The sequence below is a fragment of the Mangifera indica genome, chromosome 1 (genome assembly GCF_011075055.1).
Source record: "Mangifera indica cultivar Alphonso chromosome 1, CATAS_Mindica_2.1, whole genome shotgun sequence".
Lineage (NCBI taxonomy): Eukaryota > Viridiplantae > Streptophyta > Magnoliopsida > Sapindales > Anacardiaceae > Mangifera > Mangifera indica.
In genome coordinates, this window is record NC_058137.1 from 3,396,837 (window position 1) to 3,411,921 (window position 15,085).

A 15,085-nucleotide genomic window follows, 5' to 3' on the forward strand; every position below is an offset into this window, starting at 1 on the left:
ACCCATCTATATTGTTTGGGTGGGCCTAACAATTTAACTTGATCGTAGATACCTTAACTTAATCTTAAATACTTCCATCCATCAAATGGGTGGGTAGGGCTAACTTATAAAGGATACTATAATCAAACAGTTTATGATAGTTTTATTTAAAGATTATAAAATCTTACATTAAATAAAAATTTTAATATAATCTAATTAATTTAATGTAATATTAATTTTAATTTTTATATTTAATTTAATTTTATATAATATAAATATAAATTTTTATATTTATAATGTCAATAATTTTATATAATATAAATTTCCATCTTAACAACCTAATCAGCTCAACCGTAAAACTAGATTGTGTTGTTGCTACTGAAAGTAGTGGTGGTCGTGCATCTGACCAGAAACTTACTGAACTCCAACCAACATTCAACCTTTACCAATTTTTCCTCTTTTTTCAGTTTAAAATTAAATTAATCTGATTTGAATTAAGATTTTGGCGGAGCTTGTTGTTGGTGATGAATTGTTCTGAGCTTGTTGATGGTGACAATTGTTTGGATAGAAAGAAAATTTAAAAGAAATTAATTGAATTTCTATTACTAAAAAAGAAAAAAAAAATAAAAGAGTATGGAAAGAAGAGGTCAAAGAGGAACAGAACCTGAATTTATGAAATAAAACATGAGGGAAGTTAAAAGTTTATCATTTTCTAATTTTTAAGGATAAATATCTGACATTATTAAAAGTTGATGAGGTCATCAAAGGGCTAGGACGATGACGTCATTAAAGAGGAGCATTATTATTGTATTAATATCCAGGGGGGGGGGGGCGGGTCGAAGAATAATGTCCTTTCTAGAAAGTATTTTTTATTTTAACCCTTAATTTAATTTTGAATAATATTATATTTGAAAAATATAATATGCATATTTTAAACCTTAAATTAAAACCCTTTTTAATCAGAATTTATTTATAGCATATTAAGTGTATATTTAAATTATATAAAAAAATATCTACAAATAAACTTATTTTTAAATAAAATTAGAATAAAAAGGTAAACGCATGCAGAAAGCCTGATGCAACCGAACACGGCCCAAGCAAATCTGGGAAAAAAATCTTAATGAAATGCGCTGAATCCCTCCCTTGAAGCTTCTCAGTTCTATCTAAAATTTATCTAGGGTTTAATCTTCAACACTCACTCACTTCCTCTCGCTTGTCTCTTCTTGGTTTGTCTTCGTCACCACTTAATTTTTTATTTTTTATTTTCTATTTCTGGGTTCAATTACATGCTATAATTTCTAATGAATTTAATGTATAGATGGCTGGGAGAGACGAGAATCGTATATTTATAGGTGGGCTGGCGTTCACTACCACGGAGAGACACCTTGAAGATGCTTTCTGTCGATATGGCAAAATTCTTCAATCTTCGGTTCGTTTTCTTTTTATTCAATGTTTGTCTGTAACTGTTTTATTATTCGTTTTGAATAATGTTTGTGGGTTAGTAATTTTAGTATTTTTCTTGTGCGGAGTTGAATCTGATGTGAAATTGGAATGATAACAAAGAGTAAGACCTCACTGAATGATGTTGATGACACTCTGTTTTCACTCTTGGGTATTTTTAAGATGTTCTTGTTAAAGGAAAAAATATTGTAAAATAAAGGAATTCAAAGTTGTAAAAGCTGAGAACAACGTTTGTATTTCAAGAACTTGTGTCAGTGCTCGATTTAGAGAATTTATTTGCATTAGTACAAATTTTAGGAATTCTATTGTCATTAGTCAAAGTAAGCCTTGTCAGTTAATGGAGACTTTGTTCCACGGTGTAGGTAATGCATTTTTAGGGCATGCAGTCAGTGGCGGATCTAGGAATTTTGCCATTGGGGGCTGCCATTGTTTGTCAGTCAACTAACGAAAACTTTTAAAAAATCTTCAATTCGTAAGCAAAAGAAATAATACGATATCAAAGTGCTGAAAGTAAAAAATGCACTAACACAAGTAATTTTTTGTGGAAAAACCTCTTCAATGAGAAGAGAGCAAAAAACTACAAGGATCTAATAGTCCACTTAAATCTAATATAATAAAAAATGTTTAAAGCAGCCACAATCCACCAAAAAGATTTCACACAAATTTGGAGATCAATCACAACTTAGATGGATCAAAATTACCATAGAAGCAGTTTAACTTATTCTCATGAAATAATTAGATATCATAGTTTTTAAATGAAAAAAGAAATAATATGGTACATCTAAGGTGAGTGATTGATTCTTCAAAAAAAAAAAATGTATAAGTTTTAAGAGAAGAGATGAGATGGTGGCTGACATCCCCCATTATAACCACAATTCCACTTCTTATGCTGCATGCACACCACCAAACTAAAAATATTATCTATATTTCATGATACTCCAATTCACATAGACATTTTACAAATTGCTAATCCAAATTTTCACAAAATTGATATGCTTTCTGTCAAATGGTCAATCACTTGCAACTAAATTTTATTTAAAAAGTCTCTTGACAAAATCTCATATGTCTTTCTCACATGAAGAGATGTATCCAAAATCTTAATTCTTATTTTGAATATGACTTTTGTAATTTGAAAAGATAAAGAAAACGATCAATGATGGAGCACAATTGCAAGCAACTCTTATAAATTGGATAATCAAGATATACATATTTGTATAACATTCTATAAAATAGGGGAAACATAAATAAAGACATAAAAAAAATGCATAAATCACTTATTAATTTATGAATCCACTGTAGAAAATTTAAAATGAAAACACTGTTTGTGAAACAAAGCAATATAGCAGCGGGAGTCTGACATTTTCCACTTTGAAAATAGACTTTAGCAAGCAAGATTGACAATTTGGAGGTGAGGAGTGAACGAGGGATTTTAGAGAATTTGGGTTGCACTGTTTTGGACTGCATTATACATTAAATTGGGAAGTGGTAATAATTTTTTTTCTAAATTGAGGTTAGGTCTAGTCTACCTATCTTTCAAAATTTTTTAAATTTGAGGTGAGGCCTGAGCCTACCCCTGACAAGGGTAGGTCCACTCCAGCATGCAGTTCACTTGTCACTTGTGTCTTCTTGTGTTGAGATATGGACTTTAGAACAAGTTTAGTTGTCTATGGGAAAATGATTATCAGCACAATTTTATCCCCCATGAGATATTTGTTGCAGTGATGATTTACTGTTGGTGGTTTTTAAGAAAATTATGCAGTATTTTGTATAAACATGCAAAGTTCTTTCAGTAATTGTGCACTGACTACTGCTGCAACAGTATGCATGTATTTTTATCATTGTTCATGTCTGCATTTTTTAGAGGCCTTGCATTTTATATCTTATATTTGTTTTGTCCGTGTTCTTCCTCAGAGTATACCAACTGGGTCTACTGATATTTTTCTTATGGTTGAGGCTTCTGACTTGATTATTTACAGATCTTTGTTTATCATACGTTTTGAAATCTTATATAACCACTGCTGCTACCACTAGACACAGGATTCAAATAGCTGTGGTAAATGTGAGGATGAGATGAGATGATGGTTTATGATGCTACAGTGTGGGACACCTACAAACTTAAGAGAAAAAGAAAGAAAGGGGAGGTGGGGGTGTAGGGATGTTATAAACTAATGGATGCTTCAGACTTTTTAATTATTTATTTTGTCTTGTAATTAAAACCCACAGTGATATATAGTTTGCTTCTGAGTTATTTAGGTATCTGAAAGAGAGCCTGATTTGTGCCTTATGGTGAATGGACTGGTGCTTTTGCATTTTTTATGGTACATGTACTGTTTTACTGGAGTGCTATTGAGCTAGGTTGTCATTTGATCATCAGTCATTTTTGGTGTAGCTGGGAATGCAATAATTTGCTTGTCATGTGAGATTAAGTTGAGCTAATACAATTTTCTTTCTTTAACTGTATGATGGGGAAGCATGTCCTACTTGTTTGAATTGCTTTTAAACCTTGTAACTAGGAGTTAATAAAATATTATAACTTCTTTGTTCTTAGATTAAGCTCCTAGTGAGATCTTACTTTTTATGTTATCAATATAATAGATATGGATGTGATTATTATTTGAGTGGAGCAAAATACATATTTCCCTAAGTTTAATACATAAATCTCTAGCACACTCTTCCAGGCTGAATATGTCCATTTTCATGGTACTAATTTAATGAGATTATGTAGCTTTTCAATGCTATGACATTTAGCATCTATGTAGGTTGTGGTGGATCGGGATACTGGTTGGCCTCGTGGCTTTGGATTTATAACCTTTGCTGATAGTTGGGCAATGGATGATGCAATTAGGGATATGCATCACCGAGAGTTAGATGGTCGGGTCATCTCAGTAAACAAGGCTCAGCCAAAATTGGGTGGTGAAGATTTCGGTTTTGGATATGGTAGGGATCATATACCAGGTGGCAGGGACAGTTATAGAGGAGATAGGTCGATAGGGCGATCTGACTGCTTCAAGTGTGGCCATCCTGGACATTTTGCTCGAGAATGTCCTTCTGCTGATGGTGGTGGTCGTGGTGGAGGCAGATTTTCTTCACATTCTAGGTTTGGTGGAGGTGGTGGCTTTGGAGATCGCTTTGATGTAGACCGTTATGTTGATCGTTTTGATGGGGGGCGCTTTGGAGGCAGGGAGCATTTGGATAGCAGACACAGCAGGTATGGGAATCGTGATCATTATAATGATGATAGGTATCAGCCTCGTGGTGATCGCTTTGTAGGTGATAGATACGTGGACCAGGAATCTCAGATTGGTTATGGTAAAGAAAGAGGTTATTACAGGGATGGAGGTCCTAGAGCTGGTGGTGACAGGTATGGAAGTGGTGGGCCAGCACACTATGACAGGGGCAGCAATAGGGATAGGCCTGGCCCCTATGACCGTCCTAGAGGTGGGGGTCGTCCTTCTTTTGAACGGTACTGAAACATGGTTTTACCTTTGCTGCCTTGATTAATGATCACAACTAGTCTGTCGATTCCAGTTTTTTATTATTGTGAGGAGCTGCTGTTTAGTGTCAGGAATGATGGATCCAACGTAGTATATTCTTGTTTTGTTCTGTGCTTATAACTTCTTTGAGATGTGGAACTTTGATGACTGAATGGAAGTTGTTTTAGCTGTGATTTCATTACCTCTTCTTTCTTCCATGATTGAGAGAGCATTTAACATTGGGATAGGTTGAACAATGCACATGTCAGAGGAGATTTCAGACATGTTGATTCTTGCTTTTCTGCTGCCCCTGCTCAATGTTCTAGCTGTGATGTTTATATATTTTAGCTAACAGATTTATTGATTCTAAATAAGCACTATTGCTGGTTGGGATAACCCCAGAATGCTGAGATTCTGTAGCTTGCATTTGTCGCCGTGGCAAGCTCGGTTTTATGCTACAGTATGAGTAAATTTTCATCGATGTGTGTGGTTCACTGTGAATAGGCCAGTTAGTTTACTGTTTAGTCTCTCTGCTGAGCAATCTGTTACTGTATCATGGTATGTGACATCCTCCTTTGCAACATGTTACCGTATCACAGTACTCATATCAAAGAAAACAAGGCAGATCGTCAATACTCCAACCTGAGACTTCTTCATAGCTCTTGCATGTTCCTTTCGTATTTCATTTAATTATTTTTCTCTTTCTAGTTAATTGACCTGTCCAATGGTCTCCTAACTCTGCATATGCAGGACAGAGCTGCAATTTTTTTTGTAGAATTTATTTACCTCTAAGTGAATATAGTCACTAATCTTAGTATCTTTCTTGCATTTTGGTCTCTTTTTAAGTTTCAACTTTCTAGCAATATTTTAAACATTATTGCCCATTTTTCTGTTCCATATTCAGATCTTAACCAACGGGCCTTGCAGACGCATGATAATTTTTAGGCCAAAAGACTATTCCCACTAGGGCTGGACTCGAGCCCGAAACGAGCCGGGCTCTGCTCGGCTCGATCGAGCTCGAGCTGCCTCGGTATATTTTTTTAAAATTTTTTTTATACAAAACGACATCGTTTTGATCCATATATATATACAAAACGGTGTCGTTTTGATATGAAAAACGAGTCGAGTCGAGCCGTAACTGAGCTGAAAACGAGCTGAGCCGAATTCCTCGAGCCGGCCATTAAAAAACCGAGTCGAGCCCGAGCTCTGCTCGGCTCGAATCCAACCCTAATTCCCACCAAAGGTATAGTGAAATCCCAAATTTATATTCGTTAATTTTTAAAACTTAAATATTTATTCACTATTATTTATGTTGAAGTTAGAGGTAAAATCGTTATTTTATAACAAAATATTAAAAATATTTAATTTTATTTTATTTTCTCCCTCGAGTTTTAAGAATTAATATTTCATCCCAATTTTAATTTTTTCAATTTTGAAAAGTGATATTTTTTTCTTCAAATACTTTAGTTTCGTTTTTTTCTCTTTGGTGACACTCCAATTATGGTGATTCATCTCCTGTGACCATTCATATGTGGCAGCTCATCTTTAACAGTTGTTTCTTTGTCTCCGTTGATAAAGAGACAGTTGTTGGAGATGAGTCACTGTAGTTGGATGGTTGTTGAAAATGAGTTGTCGTAGTTGAATTGTCATTGGAGAGGAAAAATGAAACTTAGGGATTTTGAAGAGAAAATGTTGCTTTTTAAAATTGAAAAAGTTGAGACTGAGATGCAATATCAATTTTTAAAACTTGAGGGTAAAGATGTGATAAAAATATAATTTTTTAAATATTTTTAATAAAATAATAGTTTTATTTTTAGTTTTAATAAAAAAATTTAATAAAAATTGAGTAATAAATGAATATTTAAATTTTTAAAAATTGATAAATATATGTTTGGGATACCTCGGGTGGGAATAAGTCTTTAGGCGTCATTTTTATCAAAATTAATCAGTATTATAAGATACTGAAAGAAGAAAAACAATGGATTTCTGTTTTGGGTGCATTTTATGATATGGGCCCATGAACTGCATACTGTACCGATTGATTGAAGCCAAATCAGGTGACTAATCAACCTCTAAATATTGAGATTTCCAGCAGAGTCCACTTGAGAAGAGAAGGCCGACTACCATAGTCTTGAGCCATAGAGACTGCAGAGATGGAAAGAACCGAAAACCCAAACGTCGCAAGGTCCTATAGCAAGCTCCTTGTCATGGGACGCTTCATTGGTGATTAGTTAATTTAAGAAGGTAGGAAATCATCCGAAAGCTAGCGGTAGTCCCTGTAAATGGATGTGAACCATTGGGACCAAACGTGAACCATTTTGATTTGGAACGAAAGCTCATTGATTCAGCTTTGCTAGAATGAAAATGACAACTCCGTACATTCTTTTCATAACTTCTTACTTAGTACAAACAAACCCAGATGTAAACAATGATTTCATGTCACCTTAAATAGATTAGCAAGTCTGATCATTGAGACATCGCAAACACAAAAAGTTAATGCATATTTTGTATTTCTTGTGCTGATGAACTACAACGTTGTATAATATATCTGGTCAGGCAAATTTGATCGAAATCAATTCAGCTCTTCCGCTCTTCTTTATTACTAACAAACTTGAGTGGAAATAATTTCTGGGTTAAATGGTGGTGGTTGGATTGATCATGTCAACATGATAGTTTGATATTTTATTGTTTCTTCATCAAATTGATGATTGAAGAAAATGTTTTAAAGAACAAATAAGTCCCCACAGAGTAAACTATTGTCACCTTTAAGAATCTTGCATTATGTTTTTTATATACTCTAACACATTCTATACACATTTTGCATTTGTTGGTTGTTTAGAACACTACGAGCCATTTGAAAACCAATTATCTTGTGAAGATGTCTAAATTTGACCAAGTAGAATAGCATGCATATAATAATACATATATATATATCCAATGCAAAACATGTTTTTCACTTCAGGTTACAACCCGAATTCTTCTATATAAACTCACACTCATGGCTTAATCTGTCACTCAACACCTTTACTCTTAGAATTACAACAAACAATTTTACCCAAAAAACAACCATGGAATATTCAGCCGACAAATTTTCTACCTCACTAGAATCTGAAGGTCCATCGATGGGCACATGTCGTGTAAAGTTCTTTATCGGAGACATGGCTCTTAGGGTCTCACTATTTGCAGCAACAGTCATTGGAGTTGTTTTCATGGTGACCAGCAAGCAGACAGAGCTTGTGGCCGTTCCAGGAGCTCCGGTGGGAGTGAAGATTCCACTTACAGCAAAGTTTAATCAAGAACCGGCCTTTGTGTGAGTACTTTTAAGCTTTATTTTTAAAAGGAGTACCATGTCCCTTTTTCCCTTTTAACGTCGTGAGCTGTAATAGATTTAAGTTATTACTTTTTTTTCTCATGTATTTGTTACATGCATGTAATTAGAAGATTAGCTGCATAGTTTTTCACCTTCAGTTAATTAAATGGGATCTCCCATAAGAGAAAATCTAGAATAAAAATTTGGTACCACAGTATGAGAAATTTCTCACTAACTGATAAATTTGTATTTAGGAATAGTTACTTTGAATTGCTTTTTAAAGCTTATTATGAAACATTTAACCACTTGGAAGTGTTTTAATTAGTTGTGATAATCAAAAGTGCACATGAAATATTTGGATATAAAATGTTTTACATTTTTAAGAAAACAAAATATAATCAACCACTTTAATTTCTCTTAAAAGAAGTATAATATTAGTTTAAGTAACAAAATGTTCTTTTCAATACCTTTAACTACAATGATATGCATGCTTTTTAAAGGCATAATAACATTCACATGAGGCAAATTTTCTTTTGAAATATAAAGAAGAAACTTAAAAAAAGAGAGTAAGAATTTTCTTTTTAAATGCTGAAGTTTGTAAAGACCAAAGTGGTCAAACTATACTACCAATGCCTTGATACAAGCCTATTTTCTCATCAGCATAATTCTAAGCATCACAAAAGATATTTAAAAATAATGAAAAAGGGTTACATTTAATCATGTTTATGAGAGTATAAACATTAGTTATTAACTGATTTTGTTTGTTTTTATGCAGATATCTCGTGATAGCTTTATCGATTGTTTGTTTATACAGTATCATAAATACAGTTGTGATGTTCTTAAAGATTTTCAAGCCTACGTTCTCAAAAATTTTTTACTACATTTTGCATTGTTGGACTTGGTAAGCCTAACTTAAAATATTATAACCCTGAATCACAATTGTTTTTCAAACATTGTAAAGAGAATTTAAACATATGCATTAATAATCCCGGAAGAGTAAACAAATGTTTGATTTTAAAGCATCGCACAAACTTAATTAAAATGCCAAAATTATGTTATGCTTAATTTGTTGATAACAAGGAACAACAAACGAAAACAATTAAGATTTAACTGTGAAGTTAACTAATACTGTTAAATTGGGTTTGGATGCAGTTGATTTTTGGGGTGGTAGTTTCAGCAACAGGAGCAGCCGGTGCCGTGGGATATGTTGGATGGAAGGGGGATGGTCATGTTGGATGGTCAAAAGTATGCCCTATTTATGACAAGTTTTGTGGTCATGCAGTAAAATCCATCGCTATGTCACTTCTTGCGGCCGTTATTCTTGTTTTACTCAACATACAATCCATATTCTCTCTACACAAACAGGCTCATGATTAATTAGTTCAAGCTAATTAACATATTAATTACCGCATGTCATTGCTCTAAACATCTTTTGAGCAATGATGATTAGTTTAATATTATTCTAATTACTTAATTTTTGCCTCTTGTTGGATATCTGATTTCTCCTTATTGTATTGATTTAGTTTCTTCCAAAAATTTGTTCAATAAGTTTTTTTATCGTTACGATGTTAAATTGTTTTTCGTTGTGTTAGTATTATCGAATTTCTTTGTTATGAAAAATTATTAAATATGTTCCCAATGAAATGTTTTTTTTCTCTATTAATTATAATTTTTTAAAAATATCTTTAGTCATTCAAACTATGATCTCATGCATGTCAATAAGATATACATTCAAGAAATAAACAAGGAGAATCTCAATCTATTTCGCACTCTGAATTAGCAACAAAGCCCCATTGGTCGCTCTTGCATGCTTGATAACTTTGTAAGGAACTTGCTTAAAGTGTGAAAAACTACAAGCTATGTTATCACCCAAATGACTTTAGGCTTTCTCCAGGCCCCATCGCCGGCAGGGTGACCACGGTCTTAAGTCCTATCGCTACCCTAACGTTCCTCCACATGCATTAGAACCCTAAAATGCAATGTATTGTAATAACTAACATACTTAAAACACATGTACTGTAATAAACATGTTTAACTGACTGAGGGACACCCTGGACTCAATAAAACTCGTCACATATCCTAACATTGTCATGCACAACCCAACCCTAAGTGTCTAAAGTATTTGTTCTCTCTCATCTTTGTTTGCTAATTGCAAAAGAGGTGTATATTAATATCCTTTTTATAAGTGTCACCAACAAAGAGAGATAAAATTAAAGTACCAATATATCTTTTTTATTAATTGATTAATTAACAATTGCTGAGTATAATATACTTGAGTATAAGTGAAAAAACCACAAGTACATATGCTCACCCACTATTACGAAAATAAAAAGATTAATAGCAAGCTTCCTCGAAAAATATGTGATGGATAACTTTTCAGTTATCTGTCATATTTTCTTCCAGTAGATTATCTTGATATGTTGCTGGTTCTTTGTTACTATCGTATCCACACAATTCTCACCCATGAGTGTAGCATTTTAGTCCAAGAATTGAAGCTGGAGCAAGGAATTGATCAAGAATCTTGACTGCAATCTCTTCTTTGCGCCTTCTATAATGGCAAACAAAATGCCTGTGAATCCCCGTCTTCTCTCAAGAACTCCATGAGGCGAGAGTCCTGAAGCACAAACACAATCCACCGAGGTGTGACAACCATCCATCTAGAGCCCTTCTTGGTCGTCTAAAAGTGATAGTCACCTACAGTAGCCTTACACGAATTTTCTCTTGTGAATGCCGAGGGGTTAGATCACATTCTAAAAGGAAGAAGAGACACACCTGGCAACTGCAATTCTTAATAAAATACATTAGTGTATATGATCATATGGGTTTAAATATAAAATTGATGGTCAATATGATAAATTTTTTAACGTTGAAAGTAATACATTTTTTCCACTCAAACTGATGCTAAAAAAATAATTTTTCAAGCTGATGTCTTTTCTAAAAAATTTAAGCTGTGTCTTTCCTAAAAACAGTAAATGCGAACTTTTAACATATTTATCACCACAATCCAATCTATTAAGGTGTAACAAAATTAATATAATTCTCAAACTACCACAATAATTCATAACAGATAACATTTCTTTTTATAAGATATCTGGCCAAATATAGAAAAAACTATTAGTATCAGTCTCCAACTACAAATAAACAAAACAAACTCGCTAGTATCTAGTCATAATTCCAATGCAACGCTATTAGAAGCCTCATTTGTTCTTCATCAACTTCTTCTAGATACCATGTGCTCTTTCTTTGAAACTACATAATAGAAAAGAGAAGAAACACACTTTTAAAAATTAACATTCAAGTTATAAATATAGTATATAAAATTGATGATTTGAAGCAAACATTTTTAAAAACAAATTAGTCACCACAAAGTAAACGATTGTCACCTTTTGTGCAATATTTCTAAGAATCTTTCATGATGTATTTTATATACCCCGACACATACTACACACATTTTGCATTTGCTTGTTGCATAGAAAACTTCATGCGATATGAAAACCAATTATCTTGTGCAGATGTCTAAATTTGACTCTGCAGAATATAGCATATAATAATAGATATATATTTCCAATTCAAAACATGTTTTTCACTTCCGGTTACAACCCAAATTCTTCTATATAAACACACACTAATGGCTTAATATGTCACCTTTGCTTCACTCACTACCTTTGCCCTTAGAAACAACAAACAATTTTAGCCAAGAAACAACCATGGAATATTCAGATGACAAACTTGCTACACCACCAGAATCTGAAACTCCGTCGATGGCATCATCTCGTGTAAATTGCTTTGTGGGTGATGTGGCTCTTAGGGTCTCACTATTTGCAGCAACACTTGTTGGAGTTGTTTTCATGGTGACCAGCAAGCAGACAGAGCTTGTGGCCGTTCCAGGAGCTCCGGTGGGAGTGAAGATTCCGCTTACAGCAAAGTTTAATCAAGAGCCGGCCTTCGTGTGAGTATTTTTTAAATGCTTGTTAGGAGATAATTTGCATAGTTTCTCGTTATTTGATAATTTTTTATCTTTAGGAAAAGCTGCTTTGAATTGCAAAGGTTCCTGATAATAATATTAATCTACACATCTAAACTAAATAGCTCATTATAAAATCTAATTTAATTTTTAAGATTATGGTAATAGGTGTTATCTGAAATCTTAAAGATTATTCTCAGTCTGCTTGCAGAATCATGGGGCTCATGGTGATAAATCGATAATTTGGTCGAACTGCATTTAATTAGTTGTCTTGTGACAATCAAAAGTGCACACGAAATATTTGGATATAAAATGTTCTGCATTCGTAAGAATATAAAATATTAAATCAACCACTTTAATTTCTCTGAAAAGAAGTATAATATTAGTTTAAGCAACAAAACGTTGTTTTCAACACCTTTTACTACAATAATATGAATGCTTTTTAAAGAAACAGTAGCGTTCACATGGGCAATTTTCTTTAAGACTTGAAAGAAGAAACTTTAGAAAAAGTAACAATTTTCCTTTTAAACACTGAAGTTCGTAAAGACTAAAGTGGTAAAATTAACTACGCTACCAACACCTCGTTACAAGCCTCTTCTCTCATTTGTATGATTCTAAGCATCACAAAATTATTTATAATGAATTAAAAAAAAGTACATTTTTAAGGTTTAAGATTTATTGTTTTACGTTTATGAGAGTATAAACATTAGTTATTAACATATATGTTTTGTTTATGCAGATATCTCGTAATAGCATTATTGATTGCTTGTCTATACAGTATCATAAAAATAGTTGCGATGTTCTCGAAGGTTTTCAAGCCTACATTCTCAAAAAAATTGTTACTTCATTTTGCTTTGTTGGACGTGGTAAGCATACCTTAATATATTTTTACTGTCGATTGCATTTTATTTTTCAAACTTTGTAAAAACAATTGAAAAATATGCATTAGTAATCACATCAATCAAAACTTGAAAAAGTAAACAAATTTTTGATTTTTGAGTATCACACTTACTTAAAATGCCAAAGTTATATTATGTTTTCTTAATTGATGACAACAAAAAATAATGGAAAACAATTAAGATTTAACTATCAAATTAATTGATATTGTTAAGTTGGGTTTGAATGCAGTTGATTTTTGGGGTAGTAGTTTCAGCAACAGGAGCAGCCGGTGCCGTGGGGTATGTTGGTTGGAAGGGGGACGGTCACGTTGGGTGGTCTAAAATATGCCCTATTTATGATAAGTTTTGTGGTCATACAGCAAAATCCATTGCTATGTCACTTCTCGCCTCGGTTACTCTTTTTTGGCTTAGCATGCTATCCATATTCTCTCTTTACAAACGAGCTCGTGATCAATTAATTCAAGCTAATTAACATATTAATTATCCGTGTCTTTGCTCACATATCTTTTGAGCAATGACAATTAGTTTAAGACTGTTCTTAATTAAGTTTCACTTTTTCTTGGATATCTAGTTTCTTCCAATTGTACTGATTTTGTTTCTTCCAAAACTTATTTGGAAGGTTTATAATCAACGAAATGTTAAATTGCTTTTGATTGTGTTAGTATTATTGTATTACTTTCTTATGTAATATTATTAAAAATGTTTCCAAAGAAATGTTTTTTTTCCTATTAGTTAGAATTTTCTTCGGTTATCTTTAGTCATACAGATTAAGAACTCATGTAAATGAGATAGACATTAAAAAGATAAGCAAGTAGAATTTCAATCTATTTCGTACTATGGACTAGCAAAAAAGCTCCATTATTCGCTCCCGCATACTTACACCTAGATAACTTTATAAGAAACTTGTCTAAAGTGGGAAAAACTACAAGTCATGTCATCACCCAAATGACTTTGGCTTTCTCCAAGCCTTATCACCACAAGGCGACTGTAGACTTAAGCCCTGTCGCTACCCTAGCGGCTGTCAACATGCATAGCAAACCCAAAATGCAATGTATTGCAATAAACTAACAAACCTAAAATACAATGCATTGTAATAAACACGTTTAACTAATTAGGGTGACACCCTGAACTCTATAGAACTCCTTGCATAGCCTAACATTGTCATGCGCAAACTAAGCCTAAATGTCTAAAGTGCTTATTATCTCTCATATATGTCCGCTAACTGCAAAAGAGGTGTGTGTTAATCCTTTTTGTAAGTGTGACAACAACAGAAAGAGATACAATGAAAGTACTAAAATAAAAAATTTTAACTCCTTAGTTATCTGTCATACATTCTCCCGGTAGTCTACGTCAATATATGTTGCTAGTTCTTTGTTATTATCATATTCACGCATCTCTTTCCAATGAAAATAGCATTCTAGTGCAAGAATTAGACCCTGAGCAAGGAATTGATCAAGAATCTTGATATCAATCTCTTCTTTGTGCCTCTTATAATAGCAAACAACATCCATATGAATGAATCCTTTTTCTTCTCTCAGGAACTCCATGGGGCGAGACTCCGAAATTACAGACACAACTCACCGAGGTGTTTCCATTTAGAGCCCCTTGTGGTGACAGTCAAGGAGTAACTGTCACCACTGATACATTTGAAACAACTAATCTCTTTATAAAGAATAAAACAAGTATAAATTTGAAAGAGTTTTATCTGTAAATAAGAAATTAATGTTCTCTCTCTCTCTCTCTTTTCTTTTTTTCAGTTTTTTGGATCAACATATCAAATATATTTACATGTTTTTGCTTTTAAAAATACATTTCAGACAAATATGATGAACACAATTTTAGCTTTCATCTTTTTTACTAATTTTTAACATTTTCTTATAAACAGAAAAACTAAACCCAAATTATAAAACAAGATGAATAATTTTGGATATGATTAAGTGGGATTTCTTTTTCTTTGAAAGTAGTTGTAGATGCCAATTTTTTTTTTTTTGTAAACGTA

The 15,085-nt window shown here is 33.0% G+C and overlaps 3 protein-coding genes across 3 annotated transcripts; all 3 read left to right on the top strand.

Moving 5' to 3' along the window:
• Positions 1-1,031: 1,031 nt before the first annotated feature.
• On the top strand, positions 1,032-5,115 carry LOC123193368 (glycine-rich RNA-binding protein RZ1B-like). Its single transcript, XM_044606313.1, has 3 exons — positions 1,032-1,205; positions 1,298-1,408; positions 4,200-5,115. Exons 2-3 carry the CDS (start codon positions 1,298-1,300, stop codon positions 4,908-4,910), a joined length of 822 nt encoding a protein of 273 aa, XP_044462248.1. The 5' UTR covers positions 1,032-1,205; the 3' UTR covers positions 4,911-5,115.
• Positions 5,116-7,981: 2,866 nt separating this feature from the next.
• On the top strand, positions 7,982-9,600 carry LOC123225738 (CASP-like protein 1D1). Its single transcript, XM_044649879.1, has 3 exons — positions 7,982-8,223; positions 8,999-9,023; positions 9,376-9,600. The coding sequence occupies exons 1-3, from the start codon at positions 7,982-7,984 to the stop codon at positions 9,598-9,600; spliced, it is 492 nt and encodes a 163-aa protein (XP_044505814.1).
• A 2,288-nt stretch (positions 9,601-11,888) lies between these two features.
• On the top strand, positions 11,889-13,747 carry LOC123225741 (CASP-like protein 1D1). The gene is made up of 3 exons (XM_044649893.1): positions 11,889-12,172; positions 12,927-13,053; positions 13,316-13,747. Exons 1-3 carry the CDS (start codon positions 11,931-11,933, stop codon positions 13,556-13,558), a joined length of 612 nt encoding a protein of 203 aa, XP_044505828.1. The 5' UTR covers positions 11,889-11,930; the 3' UTR covers positions 13,559-13,747.
• The last annotated feature ends 1,338 nt before the right edge of the window (positions 13,748-15,085 follow it).